This window comes from Salvia splendens, chromosome 15 (assembly GCF_004379255.2).
Source record: "Salvia splendens isolate huo1 chromosome 15, SspV2, whole genome shotgun sequence".
Lineage (NCBI taxonomy): Eukaryota > Viridiplantae > Streptophyta > Magnoliopsida > Lamiales > Lamiaceae > Salvia > Salvia splendens.
Window position 1 is genome coordinate 31,517,255 of NC_056046.1, and position 21,953 is coordinate 31,539,207.

Here is a 21,953-nt window from a genome sequence, read left to right on the forward strand (position 1 = left end):
TGTTTTGTGAGATATGTGCATATTTGAGCCCGAAAAGACAGGAAAAAGTCAAAGTTTGGAATCTGGAGCATTCGAGAAGCCCAGAGGCCCGCTGCAAAGTACACAGCGACCGATACGCATGCAGCGACCTGCTCCGGAGAAAGTTGTGCTGAAAAGAAGAACACGCCCAGCGACCGCTGGGTGTGTACAGCGACTGCTAGGAAGTGTCCTCTGAAGCTACTGGGAGGTCGATGCAGCGATCGCTACCCAAGGGTCAGAGGCTACGGACCATTGTTCATGCGGTCCCTAGCCAGGTGGCAGCGGGTCTGCTGGGGAAAAAAGTGGCGCACGATTTGACCTACTTTCTCTCTAAGATTTACCAAACTTAGCCAGATTTTTCCATATCTCCTGCTGCTCAAAAATACCTCTATAATACCCCTTCAAACCTCGTCATTATAATCACCTTTTTACCTTCAAAGCTTAGAGCATAAAAGTGAGAGGTTCTTCATTGGTGTAAGAGTGTGAAGAAGGATTCAAGAGAAGATCATCAAGGCTCAACATTCAACCTTTGGGTTTTATTGCTTAGTTCATATGCTTTCTTGTTTTTTTCCTTCATTCTATGTCTTTAGCTTATTCCATTAGTGTAACTAAATTCATAGGATTCTAGGGGATGTGTTAGTAACGACTTTGGTTATATAATTCCTATTCTATTAATATCCGTTTTGTTTATACTTTGTTTCTTCCATAAGTTGTTGCATAATACTACATGTTTGAGTGACACATTCGATGTTGATTTGAATATAACTTGCTACATAATCGTGACAGGAGGTTGGCGAGTTAGATCCACTTAATAGACTTACAATTAGCTTCTTTAAAATGACACTTTTAATTGAGAGTGATGACTTTTCAAGGGTCTTAGGAGCTTTTGGGAGTTGCATATCTAGGATTGACAACCCTAGTGTTAGCAGTCTACGCTTGTAATCGCATGGCATAATTTGGTGACTCATTCTATCAAAGTATAAACTGTGCTAGGGTAATTAGTAGTTGGAACTTGTATAACCATAACTGTGAACGCACATCCCTTGTGAATTCTCTTATCACTCATATTTTACCTCTTTGTTTTTATTCCAAATAGTGAGAGAAGCTTAGTAGAAGATAGCCATTCGTGATCTATTCCACGTGTTCAATATCCGGTACTCGACCTTTAGCTACACTATATATACTCTGTTTAGTGGCAGGTTTATTTAGTGCTAATAAAAAGTGCATCAAGCATTGACAAACTGATCCATTTAAGCGACAACGTTGGCTGTGCGCAGTGGAATTTCTTCCACCGTGCGCACTTTCGAGTTTTCCCTAAACACTTTACCCTAGGACCATTAACCATAAGAAAGGAGCAGAGTTAGGATCACTCCCTTAAGTTCCACAGCTCCATTCGCTTCAGGGCGACTATGGTGAATGGCCCTGTCCACTTAGATTTGAAGTTTGCCTGCATCAACTTCAACCGCGACTGGAATAGCAAAACCTTCTGTCCCACATCAGCTCCGTCGTCCTCGATTTTTGTCGTGCCAGACATTGTTTTTTCTCCTTGTACCCACATTGCTGCGTTGTAGGAGTCCAGTCATGAGCTCCTCTAGTTCGGTAAGCTGCTGGAGTCTTCTCTCCTCAGAGCACGCCTTGGGCTGCATGTTCACCTCCTTTACTGCCCATAAGCCTTGTGTTCACAATGCCCACAGGGGAAGATGACACATCTTCCCAAAAAAACCAATCGATAGGGCGACAAGCCAATAGGACTTTTGTATGCTGTTTCGGTAAGCCCCAAGGCATCTTCCCAGCCTCTTGCTCCAGTCCTTCCTCGAAGGTCCCACTGTCTTTTCGTGGATGCTCTTAATCTCCCTATTCGAATCTCAGTTATCCATTGCTTTGAGGATGGTATGAGGTGGATAGGCGGTGATTCACTCCATATTTCTTCCATCAGGATCAGGGGGCCTCTATCGTGCTCTTAATCTCCCTATTCGAAATCTCAGTTATCCATTGCCTGATCTGAGGATGATGGCTCTCGGGATGCCATACCTGCAGAAGATGTTAGACTTTAAAATTTTTGATACCTCTTGTTGCTTCGCAGTCACGGTTGCTTTGGCTTCCACCCACTTGGACAAGTAGTCCATCGCGACTAGGATATATGAGTTCCCATAAGATGGGGGAAAGGGCCCCATGAAATCCATGCCCTATAATGTCGAATATCTCGCAGACCACTATGGGCATCTGTGGCATTTCATCTCTTGCCGAAATTCCTCCAGGTCAGTTGGCATCGGCTACATTTCTTGCAGAACTCATAGGCATCCTTGTGTAGGTAAGGCCAGTAGAATCCATGAAGAGCTAGATACTTTACATAGGAAACTGTTTTGTGTAGTTTTTACTTTGCTAAATCAAGTCCTTCGGGTCCAGAGGATTCACTAGATCACAGGGTCTAGGAACTCAAGGAACCGTCAGAGTCTGGTCGTTGGACACACAATTTCCCTCTTCAGAAACCCTCAACCCCGCTATACTATTGGTTAGTACAGGGAAGTAGGGATCGATCCCACAGAGACAGATGCGTTGGAATGCATTTAGAGGACTCTGGTAAGGGTTTGGCTGCTACCACGCAACTTGGGGTTGAGATATTAAATATTAGACTTGGGAACCGCAAAAAACTTAACCTAACAGCTAGACCTCTGAAACAGAAAACACGAATGCATGCATCTTGACAAAACTTGCTTTAACAACTGACAAATATCAACTATGAAACTTCCTTGACCAGGCAACAAATTTCCCTAAAATAGCTCAACAGAAATGAAGCATTCAGTGGGGACCATTTTCCCAAAACAGACGGTACGGCAGAAAAGCTGCAAGGTGGTGGTTATCACATATCAGATTCTAACTACCAGCGATTGTTACCCCTTTCATCAAGAAAACCATAGACATGAACGAAACAGAGCAATAAACTAGATCGGAACAGAGCTTACCAAATCAGACTTCATACATTACGATTGAACAAAAAGTAAACAGATCTACAATTAATAGGTCTTATAAACTAAAAGCAGCGAAAACTCATCCATAATCATGCAAAACACATCACCCCTATTTCAGATTCAACCTCCAATCAACAATCCACTCTGGATCCAATCAATCAACCTTCCAAGAACTCAAATTCGACTCCATTCACAACGATTAACGTAAATCAGCAACCAACATCAGAACCCAAATCAAACATAAAATAGAAATCTACATAGATGTGTTAATCGGAGTTCAACAAAAACAAGTCGCCCGCGCTTCCGGCTAGGAAAATCGCAGCGAGGTAAAGTAAAACAGCGGAAAGTAAATTGTATCTTTGCCTCACGTAGAGACGGTGTTACACAACCCAAACAGCTAACCAAAACACCCAGAATTGCCCATGATTATGCCAAGTGTGTGTGGAGTGAACTATGCTTGAAAATGGAGCTAAAAAGACTAGAATTGGAAGTGGCCTCTTTCTTCAAAGGGGTTGTCCCTTTACATAGGCACGGATCCCTAGGCATTCTTTCTTCATAATTCCTTTTCCGCCCCTTGATCTTTCTGAAATTGCTTCTTTCTCCACTTTAGTTTATCTCACCAACAACTGTTTTGTTGTCTTCCTCGGTCTGGTGAATTACTGGCGATTTCTACTCCTTTTCCTCCATTTCCTCTGCCCTTGGTAAATTACACGTTCCTCCTGGGCTGGGCAGATTTTGCACACACCTGAACTTACAAAGACTTGTTAGTTCACAGAATTTGCAGAATTTAACCCCATAACATATGCATGAAATTGGCCATACCAATCCACTATCGAGCACTTTCCTTGCTGTCTTTTTGGGGCTGAAATGACCACCACAGGCCAAAGAGTGACAATGATTGAGTATATCTTCCTGGTCCCACTCTGGAATACACCTCCTGATAACTTGATCTACCCCATCTTCCACAGATATGGGTCATCCCAGAAATAATACTTCACCTCACTCTTGATCTTCAATTTCTCGGCTCTCGTTATCTCTGCTGTAGAGGGCAATTCTCCGGTCACCAAATAATTGGCTATATCAGCAAACCAGGGCTCGGATCGTCTCCTGCTTACTTCATTAAGAAAGGCAACTGGATCAGCTGCGTCCATTACGTCCTCCCAGCTGATCAAGACATTTGATGATTGGGTGAAGTATAGGTGTTCCTCTGGAAACGCGTCTGGAACTTCCTCTTTATCTTCCCCTTGGCTTATTCTGCTTAAATGATCAGCAACTCGATTTTCTGTTCCAGCCTTATCCTTTGCTTCCCAATGGAATTCTTGCAACAACAACACCCAACGGGTCAATATGGGCTTTGACTCCTTCTTTGCCAGCAGGTATTTGATGGCTGCATGGTCAGTGTACACTATGACTTTGAAGCCCAATAGATACGGCCAGAACATTTCAAAAGAGTACACAATGGTTAGCATTTCCTTTTCTATCGTGTCGTAGTTTTTCTGCGCTTGGTTCAACGTCTTCGAGGCGTAGAAGATCACATAACACTTCCCTTCTATCCTCTGGCCCAACACTGCGCCGACTCCGAAATCACTCGCGTCGCACATTACCTCAAAAAGGTAATTCCAATCTGGCGCTCTTATGATAGGAGCCGAGACGAGACGGTCCTTCAAGAGTTGGAAAGCCTGCTTGCACTTCTCATCAAAGATGAACTCGACATCATTTTTTAGGAGATGAGTCAGTGGTTGTGCGATCTTGGCAAAGTCCTTTATGAACCTCCTGTAGAAACCCGCGAGGCCTAGAATTCCACGTATCTCCTTCTGATTTGTAGGGAACGGTAACTTTGAGATGACATCCACCTTTGCCTTATCAACCTGTATTCCCCTCTCAGACACAACATGGCCTAGCACTATCCCCTCGGGTACCATGAAATGGCACTTCTCAAAATTCAGAACCAAATTCTTCTCTTGGCAACGCCTCAACACCAGATCCAAATTAAAAAGACAAAAGAATCCCCATACACGGTGAAGTCATCCATAAAATTTTTAATGCATACCTCCAATAGATCAGAGAATATGCTCAGCATGCATCTTTGAAACGTCCCTGGTGCATTGCACAGCCCAAATGGCATCCTCCGGTATGCATATGTTCCGAAGGGACATGTGAAAGTCATTTTCTCTTGGTCCTCTGGGTCTACATAAATTTGAAAGTAGCCACTATACCCGTCAAGGAAACAGATATACTGCTTACCGGCCAGCCTTTCGAGCATCTGATCAATGAAGGGTAGTGGGAAATGATCTTTCCTTGTGGCTTAGATCAGCTTCCTGTAGTCAATGCACATCCTCCAACCGGTTACCAGTCTCGTCGGCACCAACTCATTTTTGTCATTTTTCACCACTTGAATTTTCGACGTCTTTGGTACCATATGGACCAGACTAACCCATTTTCTGTCAGGAATAGAGTAAATGATCCCCAGGGCTAGTAGCTTCAGCACTTCCTTAAGCACCTCCTCCCTAATGTTGGGGTTCAACTTCCTCTGATTTTCTCTGTGGGCCTTGGCACCTTCTTCGAGGCAAATGTGGTGCATATACAAGTCTGGGCTGATCCCCACCAAATCTGACAATGTCCACCCAATGGCCTTTTGATTCTTCATTAACACTCCCTGCTACTCCTCTTCTTGCTCCTTAGTTAGTCGACTGTTGATGATTACAGGGAACGTCTCGTCATCTCCCAGAGAATCATCAGCACCATCACCAACTCTTGCCCTCTTGGACCCTATGCATAAGTAGATAAAATATGTACGATTAAAATGGACTACTGAATAATAAAAATTTTATAATTATGTTCAAAGTGCATAATGTTACAGGTATAATGTAAATAAACAACTATTAGAAGGCCCATCATGTTTACATTATTGCTTTTATTAGTATACATTATTGCCTAAGATATGTTTTAACATACTGAGTGGTCGTAATAATGTAAAGTTTAGCACAACAATGTTTACAAAAAAACTATACATTATTATCGGTAGCCTAGTGCATAATGTATCCGTCAGATGTAAACAATGTAACAGAGATCATGCCAAAAAATACAAACACAAGCCTTAATATGTTACATTATTCAAAGTTCAAGATCTCAAGTCTTAACAGAGACGCAAAGTTTACCATCTTCGGTGTTAGAATTGGTCTTGAAGGGTCACCCTCTTTTGACCACGCTCTTCCCTTTTTCCATCTGTTAGAACTGACTGAATTTTTTTTTATAAATGATAACATTAGAATTCAATAAAAAAACCCTAAACCAATCAAACAAACAAGCAACCAATCCTCAGTTATGCTGAAAAATGTAATGTAAACCAACAATTCAAAGGATTACAATTCCAAAAAAAAAACCTAGGATCGAATAATCCCAGTAATGTAAACCTATGGTCGATTAATCTCAGTAATGTAAACATAGGGTCGATTAATCTAAGTAACGTAAACCAAAGATCCAATCTTTGTTTTAAATCAGTCGAATTAATCACCTCAAAACTATAAACTTCCAATTTTGTAATGGGCTTTGGGTCGAGTCTACCGCCGCCGCCATCGTCACTTCGATTGTCAAGGCCAGGTTCGATTTTCCCGACACCTCCGTTGCCGTGGAAAAGGAATCACCTAGGTGGAGATTTGAGAGTGAGGGAATGTACTGATAACAAGAAGACTAGGGTTGAATGTGTGGAGATTTTTAGTGTATTAGGTTTTCATCGATTCGTCTTCTTCGGAGTGAGGAACTAATAGTGAGGGAAATATGGGAGGTTGGTTGAAATTAATTGGCGCTTATTTCAGAGCATCCATTTTTGAAAATCGTCTGAATTAGTATTTGTTCCAAATATACCCCTATAATGTAATTCGGAACTCATAATAATGTAACACAGATAAGGAGTGAGAAATAGTGGATTAAAGTTGTCACATCGTAGCTTTTGATAAAGCTATGTGTTGAAAGTGTAGGGAGTAATTGACTAAGTTAATTATCCCACATTGGAGATGAGACACTTCTTTAAGTGTGTATTTATGAAGTGTATTTACTACACTTATAAATTATAGTGGACTAAGATGGGTGAAAGAGCGCGCGTGAGCCGAGCCGCACCCGTGCCCTTGCCCTTGCCCTTGGACTTGGATCCTGGCAATTGGTCTTTTGGCTTGGTCTAGGGGCTGGTCGCTGGATCCAGACATAATGTTTTGGACCACATCCGCCTGGAGCAGCAGCTTGATCAACAACCTGACTGCGCCTTGATCAACTTGCTTCAAGTCAGTCCACTTGTGACGGTTGAACAAGGGCGTGTACAACGTCTAGATTCAAAGTCGATCTCTCCAGCTTACAAATTCATAACGGCCGGCGGTTACAGCCCCGCCATGATGAGCCATGATGACAGTCATCAAGACTGTGTTGACCCCCGCAGTGGAACTAGGACTATAAATAGGCTTGTCATTCCTTGCATATTATATCATCGAATACTAAGGATCATACCTGATCAGGATCATTAGCATACACACAAGCATCATTCTCTCTGCATAGTCTTCTTTTCGAAGCTCTGCCCTCGCCTCTATCCAGTTCGCCGGAGCTCTGTTGATTGTGATGCTTCTTCATCAGAGACGCAAGTCGTTTTATCTTTGGGGACGACGCGCCAAACCGAGAGCACTACCGGGGCGTATCTCGTCTTGCGGAAAGAGGGCTTTCCTCGACTCGGCTAAGTTTAATTTCTTGTTTATAGTTTCGATTACATTGTAATTTCAGTTTTTAGTTCTTCCTTCTTTTGGGTTGTATTACGCCCGGTATTGTTTATCTCTTGTAATCACAGAATAACCAACATTAGGTTTACGACGTAACCTAGAAATCGATCACTGATCCAATTTGAGTACCTCTACAGGATAAACCTCAACAGAAAACTGAAGAGTAACGGCAGCAAGTGATTGAGTTCAGTAGTTTCTCATATAAAATTATTGACTCTAGAGATATAGTAATATGGAGAAGACAAAATTGTTCCAAGCACCGACAGATTTGTTGTTAATTTTATATGATCAAAAAAAATAAATTCTGAAAAACCTTTTATTTATTTGCTCTTTTTCTACCAACTTTGGGGACTCCCTTGTAGCGCAATCTTAGTCATAACGCACGCTTAGTCATAATAGGTAGATTTTTGTTTGAAGAAGACTATTTTATTTGACTTTATGGCTTTACCACCCTTTATCTTTGTTCAAATTGAATTGACAGGGCTGTGTTACTATTGCCATATTTCAATTCCATAAAATTGGGATAGAGATTAGCATAAATAAGCGGGGAATCGGATGAACCAGAAGCGTGGGGAACAAAAAAATATAGGAGGCATTATTTGTTTTGTCTTCCTAGTACACAAGAAGATTATAGGATGGAGGGAGTACTACTTTTCAGTTTACAAGTACTGCAGCATATTGTTTCTTAAATGGCTCAGAGTCCCTCAAAGAGCTATCAGGATACATCATCGTTCATGTGCCTCAACTCTAGAACAACAGCTTCCTACCTACACGTAAATTTTGACACGCAGTTAGAATAATAGACGATGCCATGGAGAGGACGCTGATTTTTTCAAAAAATCTAACCAATGTTAAAGCCTAGAGTAGAATTTGATTACAAAGCAGCTTTATAAGCATGAAACATCAGCTAGTGAATCGTGAAACCTTTTTCTCACATCAGCTTGGATTTGGTGATTGAGAGTTTCAGCAGATCCAATCCTCATTTGCAGATTAGTATTTGGGCATGAGACCTGATCAAAACGAGAGATACTTTTACTATGAATCTGGTTGTACCTACCACAATATGAATCAATGCAATCAAGACTGCCTGCCAGATAAGAAATACTCCTAGTAGTATGATGTACTATATTGAAAGGTGGTTTCAAACAAATGCTATTTGGAAATTGGAAGATATCAACCTTGTCACCAGGGAAAAGTTTTATGTACTGATTAAGTTTTATATACCAAGAGAACTGCTTCAAATCAACATTATAAACATTATTATCAGAGCAAAAGATTGAACTTGTCAAAAGAAGACGTATACCTTCTGATGACATAAGTTAATCCAACGTGATACAAATATTCGACAAACTCTCTTTTTGCAAACCAAGGATAATCAATGCACCATCATCTCAGACGAGGATTTGACATGATACAATAAAAGAATGTTGAGATTTGGCCTATTCAACTAACATAACCTTTGAATTATCGATTGAAGCAATAGACACATCACTTTGCACGTTATCAAGACATTTTTGTTACGTCTGCTCCTGACTTTAGTTAGTAAGTTGACATGATTAACGACAGGAAGCTGTGCTGGCTCACTTGCTTCTTTTTGTGTATCAGCACTGGAAGAATTCTCTGAATTTCTTAGTAAATGTTGACTACATTTCTTACTTGTATCCATTCATTTCTTCCCAGTAGAGGCATTTCTTTTGGGAATAGAGAATAAAGTACTAGGAAAAAGATTAAGTAAACTAAAGTAAGAAAGAATGAAATGTGCTACTTTTACCAAAAAAAAGATTTGACTCGGCAACCCAAAAAGGAATACAACTTAGCTACAAAGGGATGGAGGGAGAGGGAAAAAGAGTCAAAATATTAACATCGGTAAAAAATTTAAAAAACACCCATGGTTTCAGAGTTTGATTGGAAATAACACAAGTTTCAGCTCTTTAGAACAATATAAGAGGTAAGAAATTTTGAAGATCGGATTTCTGGAACACTATCATCAATATTCAGCTATTATTTATTCAGAAGAGGAAAAAGTGAGTGTTAGATAAGTTACCATCTTCATCTCTTGACAAATCAGCCAGTGTTTGTGCTGGAGCATCATCTAAACAGGAATAACTATCCCTTAAGATGAAGACCAAATAATGAGATCTCTAACCTCTTGAAAACCACAAGGCAACATGTCCATAATTAACACACCGTTTGGTTTGGTCTGTGCATTGATCAACCAGTACACAAGATTCTCTTATATTACACACCCCCCAAAAAAAATAACTAAACTTGTTAATAAACTGGTTCTAAACTATACGTATATATTTGTTCCAACAACATCCAAGCCTTATTTGCAAAAATTTGGAAAGGGGCAAATACTCCATGGCCACATTTGCAGAGTGAGTGATAATTCAGAGATGAACGATACTTGTGTACTGGTAACCTCTTCATGAAAGTTGTTTCTCAGTGCTCCAAACTCCTTTTCCACTACATTCTTCCAAGAGACGCTCACTATTATTGCATGTATATGATTCTGAAACATAGATCATGCAACAGTTTTTTTTTTACCGCGGCGGTGGGAGAGGGCTTGTCCACTATCGTGGACACTCTAATAAGATAGCAAGAAACTTTTTACTCCCTCCTCCGTCCCACAAGAATATACATTCTTTCCTTTTTAGTCTGTCCCACAAGAATATGCACTTTTTAAATTTCGAAACTCTTTTCTCTCTGATGAGTTTTCACAAACATTTATCTTAACAAAAAACTGCTCACCACTTCCCAATAGCAAAATTTGACAGCCCTATTTTGTTTGTAATCTGTTCAGCTAGCTAATAGAATTAAAGTAGTCTCATCAAATTGCTGTAATGATCAGTCATCATAGCAATCAACCCATCTGAAGAAGCAGTTCCATGCGGAAGAGATAAGTATGCCTGAGATTGGAGAGCTCAGAATTGTTACAAAAATGTGTTATTGAAGCACAGGCCTCCATGGCATCATCTATGAATTTCTTGGGTGTCAATTTTTTACTAATTTATTATTGGTATCAAATAATCCAGTCCAGTTTGGTCTAACATAGCCCCTGTACTGATAATGTAGTTCTGTAACAGTGTAGAGAAAGTGGACCAACTGAAATTTTCAACTAAATAGCAAGTGATCCTTCATCGGTGAATATCTGATGTAAATCAAATAATGTTTATTCTACTCTCAGATTTCTCCTATTTTTTATATTAAAATCATCTTTCAATTAATCATTAAAGTTTGATTATTATATTTTAGTTGATAGATGTACATGTGGAGTGAAAGCATACAATGAGCCAAACCGGACCAGGGGTCTGATTCAAACTGCTCGTTGCCTATCAAGACAATGTCAAAATTCTTTTATCTTACCACCGTTATCTTTGCCTTTGAAATAGCTTCGCGTGGGTACCTTGTACTCTTCAATCGGAACCCGGATGAAGAAGTTATGGCCATTTGATGAAGGTTGCACGGAGCAGTGCGAACCTGGCGAAAACGCCCGACCCGGCCATTTTTGAACCAACAAAACGACAGGTCCAGTAGAAACTCCCGGGTTGGCACCATTTCGCCCGGGTCGGGCGTTTTCTCGGAAACAGCCTAATTTTAGTTTACAAATAGGTTTCTGGAGCAGTTTTTGAGAATATTCAGACACCCTTGGACGAGAAATAGAGAGGAAAAGAGAGAAAGAAAGGAGGAAGAAGAGAAGGAAGAAATTCCGGCCAACATTCCGACGATCCGTCTCCAAATTCCAATTCCACTCAACGAGAGCTTGCTTCCTATGGTTTTTATTGCAAAATATACCATGTGTTTAGGCTAAAACTCTCAATGCTGCTCTAAGTTGTAATTTAGGATGTTATGGATGTTTCTAAACCTTTGAATCATTTGTTTTTGATACCTACAATATGCTTGATGTTTATACACTATGTTTTTGGCTCTAATAATGTAGTGTTGTTCTTTCCTATGCTATTATCTCTTTAACATAGTTTGGGAGTGTTTGATTGTTGGTATGCTATTGAATTAGAATTGTTCAGAGGACAATTTGAGAGTGGATTAAGTAGGTGATCATAGTAGATGAGTATTTCTCCTGCGCTTCTGTAGGAGTTTGTAGTCGTTGAAAATTAGTTCATAGGTTGTGTATTTAGCTAATTAACTACTCATCGTGTACATGGTCAGTGTATGTGATTAGGTTGATGTTTTAATCACTGCATAAGTTTCTTTGTTAGAGGTATAGAACAATACAAATATATTGAGCAACTTGGAGTGGCATTTATTTTTTCGGTTTGAAAAAGTCTTTCTCTAGTTAATCTGCACTTTACTTTGTCAACAACTTTCAAATTAAAAAATTCAATCTTTGTATGTTTTTATATGCTTTTAAGTATAAACAATTTTTCACCTCCATGTGAATCAACACTTGAAATACTACTACGACGTTGTAATATTGCAGTATTGTAGTATTATTAGAGTTAATTAGTTAAACTTGATATCTTGTGTGAACTGGTCTAGATACTCTAAAAATACGCATCAAGTTTTGGCGCCGTTGTCGGGGAGACAATAGGTTGTTTACTACCTAGTTGTTTTATTTTATTTGATCTTTTGTTTTTGTTTTGTTTAGGTATTTATTTCGTGTTCTTGGGGGTGATAGCCATCTACCACGTCAGGACTTGAAGACGAAGGAGTGTATTTTTTAAATATCAAGAACTATATCTACAATTAATTACCTAAATTTAAATATTAAGAACAAAATCATTCTTTTGTTGAAAATTTGAAAAAAAAAGTGCAGAGTATAGAAATGATTTGATGCCAAAAGATTAAAACATTTTAAAAGTAATAATTTTTTTTAATACACTAAAACTTACTATATCACTATAAATGGATGTACGGCCCAACTGAATCACATAAAAGATTTGTAAATAAAGGCATAGGGGGACAAATGAGGTTTTTTTTAAACTTACCTTCAATTACAGTCAGAATAGAGGATGACCTAGATCCATATTAAAATTAGAAATAGAAATTTTGAGAATCCGAGAATATATTACCCTCATCATTATTCATAATGAACAACAAAGAAGACTATAAAATAAAAAATTATATTATCAAAGAAGAAGGATTATATGAATGAAAACACAATATTTGTTTGTGATCAAAACTATAACAAATGTGGTATCTATTTATAGAGGATGAAAAACTACGAATTTTGGTATAATTTTTATAATTTATTAAAATAATATACAAAAGATATATAAATTTTTTAAAAAATATTTATCAACCAATGAGATTATACCATTTGGTACGTTGATTTGTTTACTGGCCATTGGTTTACGGAGTATCATTTTATTACTCACATCAATCACACTACTTCACGTTTTTAAATGTATATTATCAAATGTATAATGGTGTTTTGTTCAATGACAACCTATCATATTATGCATCTTGCATTAAATTTTATTATACATGCTAAAAGATTTATACAATATACTCTACAAATTTTCATGAAAGTGGGTGGAAAAATAAAAATTCCTACTTCTTGGCTTTTATATATGTATAGATGTATAGATTAGAGAACATGTCATTCTCATGGATGATGAATAAATTTAAAACAAAAAGAAATTATAATATAGAAGAAAGATTATATGTAGAGAAAATAGAGATTTTTTTTGTGAATAGAACTATAGCAAATGTGATCTCAATTTGTAGAGGATGAAAACCTATGAATTTTGGTATAACTTTTACATATATTTAATTTAATATATAAAGATATTTGAGTAATAGATAAAATATTTATTGACCAATGGGACTGTTACAAATGGCATAGTATTATTGGTCATTAAAATAAATAAGAGAGAAACCATTTGATCTTATTTTTACCCAATGGTTAAAAGGAGAGTGATTTGACTAATTGACAACCATTTATTCTCTATATCAAATCAATCATATATTAATATTGTATATTATAGGCTAATACAATTTTATAATATACTTCTCAATATTTCATGAAAGTGGGCGGGAAAAACAACTTTTTGAGGACTTGGCTTTTATATAGTATAGATATAGTAAAAATGATTTTCTAAATAACATTAGTTATTCGATTTTTATATTATAGCCATCCCACTCTAAGTAACACATTTTCTTTTTTGGAATGTCCCACAGACGAAATATATCTTAGCATAATAGCATGCACTACTCTCGAAACAACGAATATATATATATATATATATATATATAGGATTGTGATCAAGATAGAACCATTCTTAAACGTAGAACCATTCTTAAACGTAGAACAAATGCCAAACGGAGGTCGTTAGATCTTTTAATCCAATCGTGTTGATTTGCACAACAACTTCCCATTACAACCAAAACTATTATTAATGGGTGAATGCAGAGAAGTGAAAAAATAAAGCATGCATGGACTCTTCTTCGTTTCATTCATTCTTCCATCAACATGTGAGTTTTTTCACATGTTGAGTCCGGAATGTCGTGAAAACATAGTCTAATATGTATGATTTTTAATCTTGACCGTCATTTTTTCCTCATCCAATGAATAAAATATGTAGAGTTCTAGGTTCTACACTTAAGAATGGTTCTGTCTTTAACGCAACCCTATATATATATATATATATATATATATATATTTTGATGTCAACATTTGATTTTGCATCCCACAATTGGCTTACACTTATAAGTTTTAAGGTTGTATGTAAGATTTATGAGAGAGAAAGAATGTTTGCAACGTAATACCTTAATGGAAAATAGACCATTTTTTATCAATTCTTTTGGTTATTCTTTTAGTTATTTTAGATGTTAGTCATGTTCCGGTCCGAAACATCACGACCCCCGCCTGATCTGTAGAAAATTTCAACAAGAAGAACATAAAATTAGAATTTCACCCATTTCTGAAGTAAAACAAAAAAAAATTATCATTACCTATTCGCTTCACGTTGCAAACTATTTCTATCCAATAGATCCCCCCTTCAAAATTGTATGCTAAGGGGGTGTTCGGTTGCCAAGATTAAATCTCATAATTAAAAATGTATGTTTGGTTCATAAGATTGACCCCTACAACTTACTCCTAGATGGATAGTCCCATGATAATTAGTCATAGCCTCCCCCTTCCAACTAAAATAATCTCACAACTTAATCCTAGATGGATAGTCTCATGATATTAGTCATGACAACCGAACGCCACCTAAGGTGATGTTCGGTTTCCTAGATAAAATAGTACTCTCTCCGTCCCATGCTACTTGCACATTCCATTTTCGGATTGTCCCAAATTATTTGCATTATTTCTGTTTTAGATAAAAATTATGGTATTTAATTAAGATATTAGAGATAGTTCGTGTTTCCTTTATTAAGGGTTGCCTTATTGCACTTAAAATTTTAATTTAATTACACTAAGTACTCATGTTCAAATTTACGCTATCTAAGTGAAAAGTGCGAGTAGCATGAGACGGAGGGAGTACCAGGATATAAGCTAGGACTGGGTAAATGACTTTAAGTTTAAAGGCCGCACTACGAAGAATTCGAACCTGAGACCGTTGGCCTCAAAGGCTCGAGCATTAACTTTTTTTATCGCTTGACCAACTCACACGCTTGACAATTCCTTCATTTTTTTTATAATTAAATCAATTGAATATATGGATCAAAATTACAAGATTACAACTTGGGCATACCCAAGGGTCGAGATTCCAGACAGGCCTGGGAATCCAAAGAGAGAACAAAGACTCGAGGGGAAATAAACCCCACCGAGGAGCAAACTAGAGCATCCAGTCTAACATAACAACAAGATCCACACGGCGGTGCTACTCACAAACCCTGGGATGGGTCGGGCCTCGTTAAAACCTCCAAAGGCCAAAAACCCGAAGGAAAAAAGACCCTAGGAGGAAAAAGAGTACCCAAGTGAGCAGCACCAATAGGCTCTCCAACGTTTGAACACTGGGCATTGGGACCCACGCCTTCATTCTAATTTTGGCTTCTCTGCTCCGGTAAGTGTTGAATGACTTGATCATCAGGGAAACGGGAATAGAGTAGGCTGTAGGTGGTTGATTTGATGAGAAAGGTCGTCCTCACCGCATTTAATTTATGGTGGTTGTTGAAATAGATCGATATTTTTAATAAGGTACTGAAATTTAGTAACCTACAGGCTACAACCAAGGTTTAGCTAAACCCCATGTATTGAATAGTTAGGGTGACCACACTAATAAATAAATTTCTCTAAGCTAATTCTTTTAACGTCCTTAAATAGTTAACTTACTATATTCACTTAACATTTTAACTATGGCTTATGCAATATTATAATTATAATTTCATTTATTTCTTATTCCATTTGCGATTATGATCCTCAGTATTTTATACTCTCTTCATCTAGAAAAAATAGTTATATAGGTGGATAACACGAGTTTTAACACAAAATTATATTGATCAAGTATGAAAAAGAAAGTGATAAAATGGATAAAGTAGGATAGAGAAATAACAAAATACTATTAATAAAGTAGGAGAGAAAAATAAAAAATGAGTAATAAATTGAGATCGACTTTCCATTTTGGTGTAAGACCAATTTTGGTGGACGGAGGGAGTAGTAATTTTTTTGAAAATATGTTGATGTCATTATTCGACCCAACCACGCCAAAAAATATACCAAATTCATAAACGTTGGTCAACAATTGTTTCGAGAATTAATGTTGGATGTGCGCACTAGTATTTGTTGTACATCTCCATGCAACATGTCAATTCTTTTACTGTAAGTGCATACAATCTATCTTGTCGAGCATACCAGGAAATCCATGGCGCATGAAGCCTCTCATGCATATTCATCAATATGTGGGCGTTGCGCATGCATTGCCGGTTTTCTCAAATTCGTATCGTGAAAGTCCTCACGAACTTACAGGATGTCGTTTTTCTGCACATAGCCACTAGGCCGCCATAAAAACCAATGGACTTGCAACGCGTGGCTGCATTGCAGACGCTCTTAAGAAACATACATTTTGCATTGATGATGCTCTTAAGAAACATGTAATTTATAGGACGGCTGGAATTTTATAGAACGGCTGGAGTATTAATTATTATTGTACCTACCATGTAAAATAAACATTATTGAATGACTTCTAATTAACATTCCTATATATATCAAAAGCATTGACATGAAAATCAAGATAACAAAAAAAGAAAAAAATTAAAAACTAAAATGGCACAGACAATCATCACAAACCATATTGTAAAACCATCATCCCCAACTCCACTCGCTTCCAAAATCCACAAACTCTCATTTATTGATCAAATGCAATCACCAGAATACATTCCCTTCATTTTCTTATATGAAAACAATCGATCTACGTCGAAACAAGAAATCTCGAAACGTCTGAGACAGTCTTTGTCGGAGACCCTAACCATCTTCTACCCCATTGCAGGCACAGTTGTACAAAACTCGCACGTTGATTGCGACGACACGGGAGCGGAGTTTGTCGAAGCCCGGGTTCACGCTCCCCTCTCACACTTCACACAAAACCCTAATTTTGAGGAATTGGTGAAGCAGTTGTTCCCCACGGCGGACGGGACCGAAACCCGAAACCTGTCTGTGAAGATCAGTTTCTTCGAGTGTGGAGGATTCGCCGTTGGCTTGTTTCTGTCACATAAGCTAGTGGATGGGTCATCTGCAGCAGCGTTCGTCCGCGCGTGGGGGAAGACCTGTTGCGGGGAAGCTTCTGGAATCATTCACCGGTCCCGTGGGCAGACACACTTAAGGTTGGCCTCTTTACTTTTTTTCTGATAAAAAACTAATATGTTTTGTGATATCAACTAATACTAATATATTAGAAAAAATTGACTTTCAGTTGTCATTTAAAAAAAAATCTCATGGTTCATTTCATTTTTTTTTTAAAGTCTGAACACAGAGCTATACCAATTCGTAAATACAATAATATCAGTTGACATTACAAAACATATCAGATATCAGTTCATGACTCAATATCAGAAACTGATATGTTTTTGTAATACAAACTAATATTAATGTACTTCATTCGTTCTCTTATGGTTGAGTCAATTTTTTCATTTTGGGAAGTTCCTTCATAGTTGAGTCATTTTTGTATATAGTAACAATTTCTCACTGTTACTTTACTATCACTTACTTTATTCTGTCTACTTTATTCTCTTTATCTTTTTACATCTCTTACATTTTTTTATCTATCTACTTAATACACCAAACATAAATTTCTTAAACTCCGTGTCGAAAAGTTTTGCCCCAACTATGAGGGAACAAAGATAGTACTTGATTTGATTTTGTCACGACCACATCTCCCTAGTCAAAGAAAGTGTAGCTTTGCCCCAACTACTTAAAACACACTGAAACTGTCTCGACTCGTCATAAGATGCTTAAATCAAAAGAAACATTGTCTGAAATGTGTTGAGGGTACAAAACATGCTGAATCAGAGTAGTTATGGAACAATTGTCTTTGTTAAAAGCAAGTTCTAAACTTTGCGCAACGGAAGAGTACCAAGACAGATGTAATATGTATGAAGACATACTACAACCGCTACCTTCCTACTTATTTGGTCTTCTGTCCCAACACCTCCTCGGCTTCGACCACGATCAATGCACATTAAGGAAAACAAATGCAGGGCTGAGTACTTGATGCACTCAGTGGGCTCATGCCGAAAACTATTTTCTTTTAGTTGTCAGCCAAGCTAAGTGAACGCGGGGTTTTTCTGTAATCAAGTCCCGGCCAGTAAAATCTGTTATTTCTTTCTGAAAATAGACTGCAGTCATTTAAACTTCTGATGATATGCCATATCAGCTGCATGAATCGGGAATGTGGCCACATTCCACGACCACTAGGCCGGCCAACCTGCTAGCTCACGACCCACGGACCGGCCAACCTGCTAGCTCACGGTCCCTAAGTGTACACTAGTCCGAGTAGGATTTACTGACCTACTGGGACCCGAATTCGATTTAACAGATAGGCAATCACAAAATAAAACATGGCATGACAACTCATTCAAAAAATCATGTTTTTCTCATAAACACGCTTTAAAGAAAGAAGAGAAAGAAAGCCCACCTCGATTGCTTAAACTCTTGCAAAACGGGTGTTTTCCTTACCCTGAGATTACTCGTCGAGCGACGACGTTCCTTTACAAAATTTAATATACTTAAATTAGGCTTAAAAAAATAATTGCTTATCTTGCATGAATGCATGCCTAAGTGTGTGCTCTTTTATTTTATCTCTTTCTTTCAAAAATTAGAGATCTAAATTCTTTAATTAAAACTGTGACTATTAAAGCCCGCTTTAATTATTTTATCGAAAACTATTTCAACACGGCTTAATCTTTCGTTCCTTCTGTGGCCTAGGGAATTTAGTCTGGGAAAATAAATTCCTAGGCCCATAATACTATCTCTTAATTAAAACGGCCCAGCTTTCTTTTCTATGGCCCAAATTATTTTACTTTTCTGGGCCTTATTGCTAAGTTTAAGAGGCCCACCATGAAATAATGGGCAAAGCCCAAACTTTGGAGAGAACTCCATCCGTCAGCCGTCTCTCTCTCCACCCCTCTTTCTCAATTTCCTTTCTTCCACTCCACCCAAATCTCCAAATTTGGGGAAGACAGAACCCTAGCTCGATTTCTAGATTGAGATGGAGGCTCGATCGTTAAGAAGGAGCAGTGACGCTGTCCGAGACCGCTGTCTTCGCGCTCCTCCATCGCGCCCCCTTGCCTCACCGTCACGCCCCCTCCGTCGGCTCCGTCTCCAAACGGCTCGGCTATCGGTCCTCGCGTACTCGCCAGAGGAGGGGGACGTCGGTCTGCCTCGCTTCCTCCGATTTGAAATCGGACTCCCAGCCTTCAGGCGCTCCGACCTTGCTCCTGGTTCAAGATCGTCGACTGGTCTCTCCCCGAGACTTCTCCCTTTCGGCAGTCGGTGCCTTCACCGCGATCTCGTTCGAGCAGTGGATCTGCCCGCGGTGACCTCGACGCATGACTCTCTCCGTCGGCACCTTTCGTTGCTGCCCCCTTCGCGAGGCAGCCTCGACACCCTCCGGTGCTCGCACAGCAGCTGCTGGAGTCAGCGGTGCTCGCCATCGCTGATTCGCTGCTGGTCCGAGACTCACGCCGCCGCTGCCGATCTTCTTCAGCGGCGAGCCGTCGCGTGTCACGGTTGCCTTGCGGTCAACTTCCGGCTTCGCCGTCTGGTCGCCGCCAACTCCGATAGAAACTCCCAAAGCTAAGCTTTCTCTTCGTTCGTTAATTCGCTTATGTTATGGTTTCTAATCGGCAGAAGCTTAGTTCTCCAACTCTCTAAGTTCTTGTGGTAGACTCACTATGTTCAACCGATTATGTTTGATTACCGTGACTGAGTTTTAATTACGGTATCCTAGCATGCTTGTGATGTCTACATGATGCTATAGGATGGCTAACAGAGGTTGAAAGGAAGTGTGGTTACCTCCACTGAACTTGTGCTGCTAGTTCCTATCCTTGCTCTTGCTTCCTCCTCGCCTCTTTCCCCTGCCTCGGCTCCTTTTTTCTGTAACTGGATGTTGCTTTCTGATAAAGAGGAGGCTGGGCCTTATTTATGCTCATGGCTTAACTGAAAGCCTGAAAGGCTGGCATCTCTGGTGGGGAAGCAGTCCTTGATGGGCTGATTTGGCTGTTACCTCTGCAGCCATTTCGCAGAGTGTACTCGTGGGCTGGATGAGCTTATAGCTCCTGGCTATACTCTGATTATTATAACTGATTTTGGTGTTTTGTGCTACATTGTACCTTAGCTCGTTCATGAGTTTTATCTCCTTTTTGCAGGTGTACTAAAAGGCTGAGATTTGCTATGGATATTCTTGACAATGGCTGGTGGGAAAGAGGGAGGGTACAAGCTGGTCTAACACAGCCTTTCTGGGCCCCTGCAGCTGCTGGAGGAGGGTGCCGGCTGGGCTTGCTCCCTTTAGCCCAAGCACTTCCTCATCTCTGGAAAGGTAGTATTACCCTTCCCTTTTTATACTCCTCTTAGTTGTCTCTATTTCATGCAACTAATTCTCGTTATTTTGCGATTTGGCAGAAGTTGCGGCTGGCCAACGAGGCTGTCTCCCCTCGTGGTCTCGCCCTCCCGGCTCGTTTGAATATCTGGGGCCGAGACGGCCCGGTGACGAGGGCCAAAGTAGTTGTTAGGGATTTCTAGATGTAATAGTGTAGCTCGACTTTTATTTTTTTGTCGTCAAAGAATGAAATTCTTTTGTTTGAGATTCTGAAAAATTTGTAACTGTACCCTTTTTCAAGAAATAAAAATACTCATTCATACTTTAATTGAAGTTCTAGTATTTTATTTCATGACTCTCGAGAATCGAAGTCTCGGCTATTACATTCTACCCCCTTAACAAAAATTTCGTCCCGAAATTTTATCTCGGTTAGGCAAAAAGCTGTGGGTACTTCTCTTTCATCTGATCCTCGAGCTCCCACGTCGCCTCCTCGTGGCCGTGATGTTTCCATAGGACTTTCACTGTTACAATATTTTTATTTCTCAATTCTTTAACTTTTCTGTCCAGAATTGCTTCTGGCCTTTCTTCATAGCTCAAATCTGGTTCTAACACCATCTCTTCTTGGTGCACTATGTGTTTGGGGTCAAACACGTACTTTCTCAACTGTGATACGTGACACACATTGTGAACATTCCCGAAGCTTGGCGGGAGCGCTAATCTGTATGCTACAGGGCTGACTGTTTCTAGGATCTCGTAAGGTCCGATAAAACGCGGCTTCAGCTTGCCCTTGACGCCAAATCGGGTTATTCCTTTCGACGGGGATACTTTCAGAAAGACTTTGTGTCTCCTACTTTGAACTGTAAAACGGTTCTGCGAACATCTGTATAAGATTTATGTCTATCTTGAGCTTCTTTGATTCTCTCTCGGACCTGTCGGACAATTTCTATCATTTCCTCTACCGAGTCTGGTCCGAGAATCCTTCTCTCACCAACTTCATCCCAGTAAAGTGGTGACTACACTTTTTCCCATAGAGTGCCTCATATGGGGCCATATTATTAGTTGTCCGGTAACTATTGTTGTAGGCAAACTCTATAAGTGGAAGTACTGACTCCCACCTTACTCCATGGTCGAGCACTACGGCTCTTAACATATCTTCTATTATCTGAATCGTCCTTTCGGACTGTCCGTCCGTCTGTGGATTGAATGTTGTGCTGAAATTCAGCTGAGTGTCTAACTCTCGTTGTAGGCTTATCCAAAATCTGGAA

The 21,953-nt window shown here is 39.2% G+C and overlaps 1 protein-coding gene across 1 annotated transcript; it reads left to right on the forward strand.

Annotated features, from left to right (window-relative positions):
* The first annotated feature begins 16,891 nt into the window (after positions 1–16,891).
* On the forward strand, positions 16,892–21,016 carry LOC121768912 (vinorine synthase-like). Its single transcript, XM_042165527.1, has 3 exons — positions 16,892–17,476; positions 20,519–20,688; positions 20,772–21,016. The coding sequence occupies exons 1-3, from the start codon at positions 16,920–16,922 to the stop codon at positions 20,879–20,881; spliced, it is 837 nt and encodes a 278-aa protein (XP_042021461.1). The 5' UTR covers positions 16,892–16,919; the 3' UTR covers positions 20,882–21,016.
* The last annotated feature ends 937 nt before the right edge of the window (positions 21,017–21,953 follow it).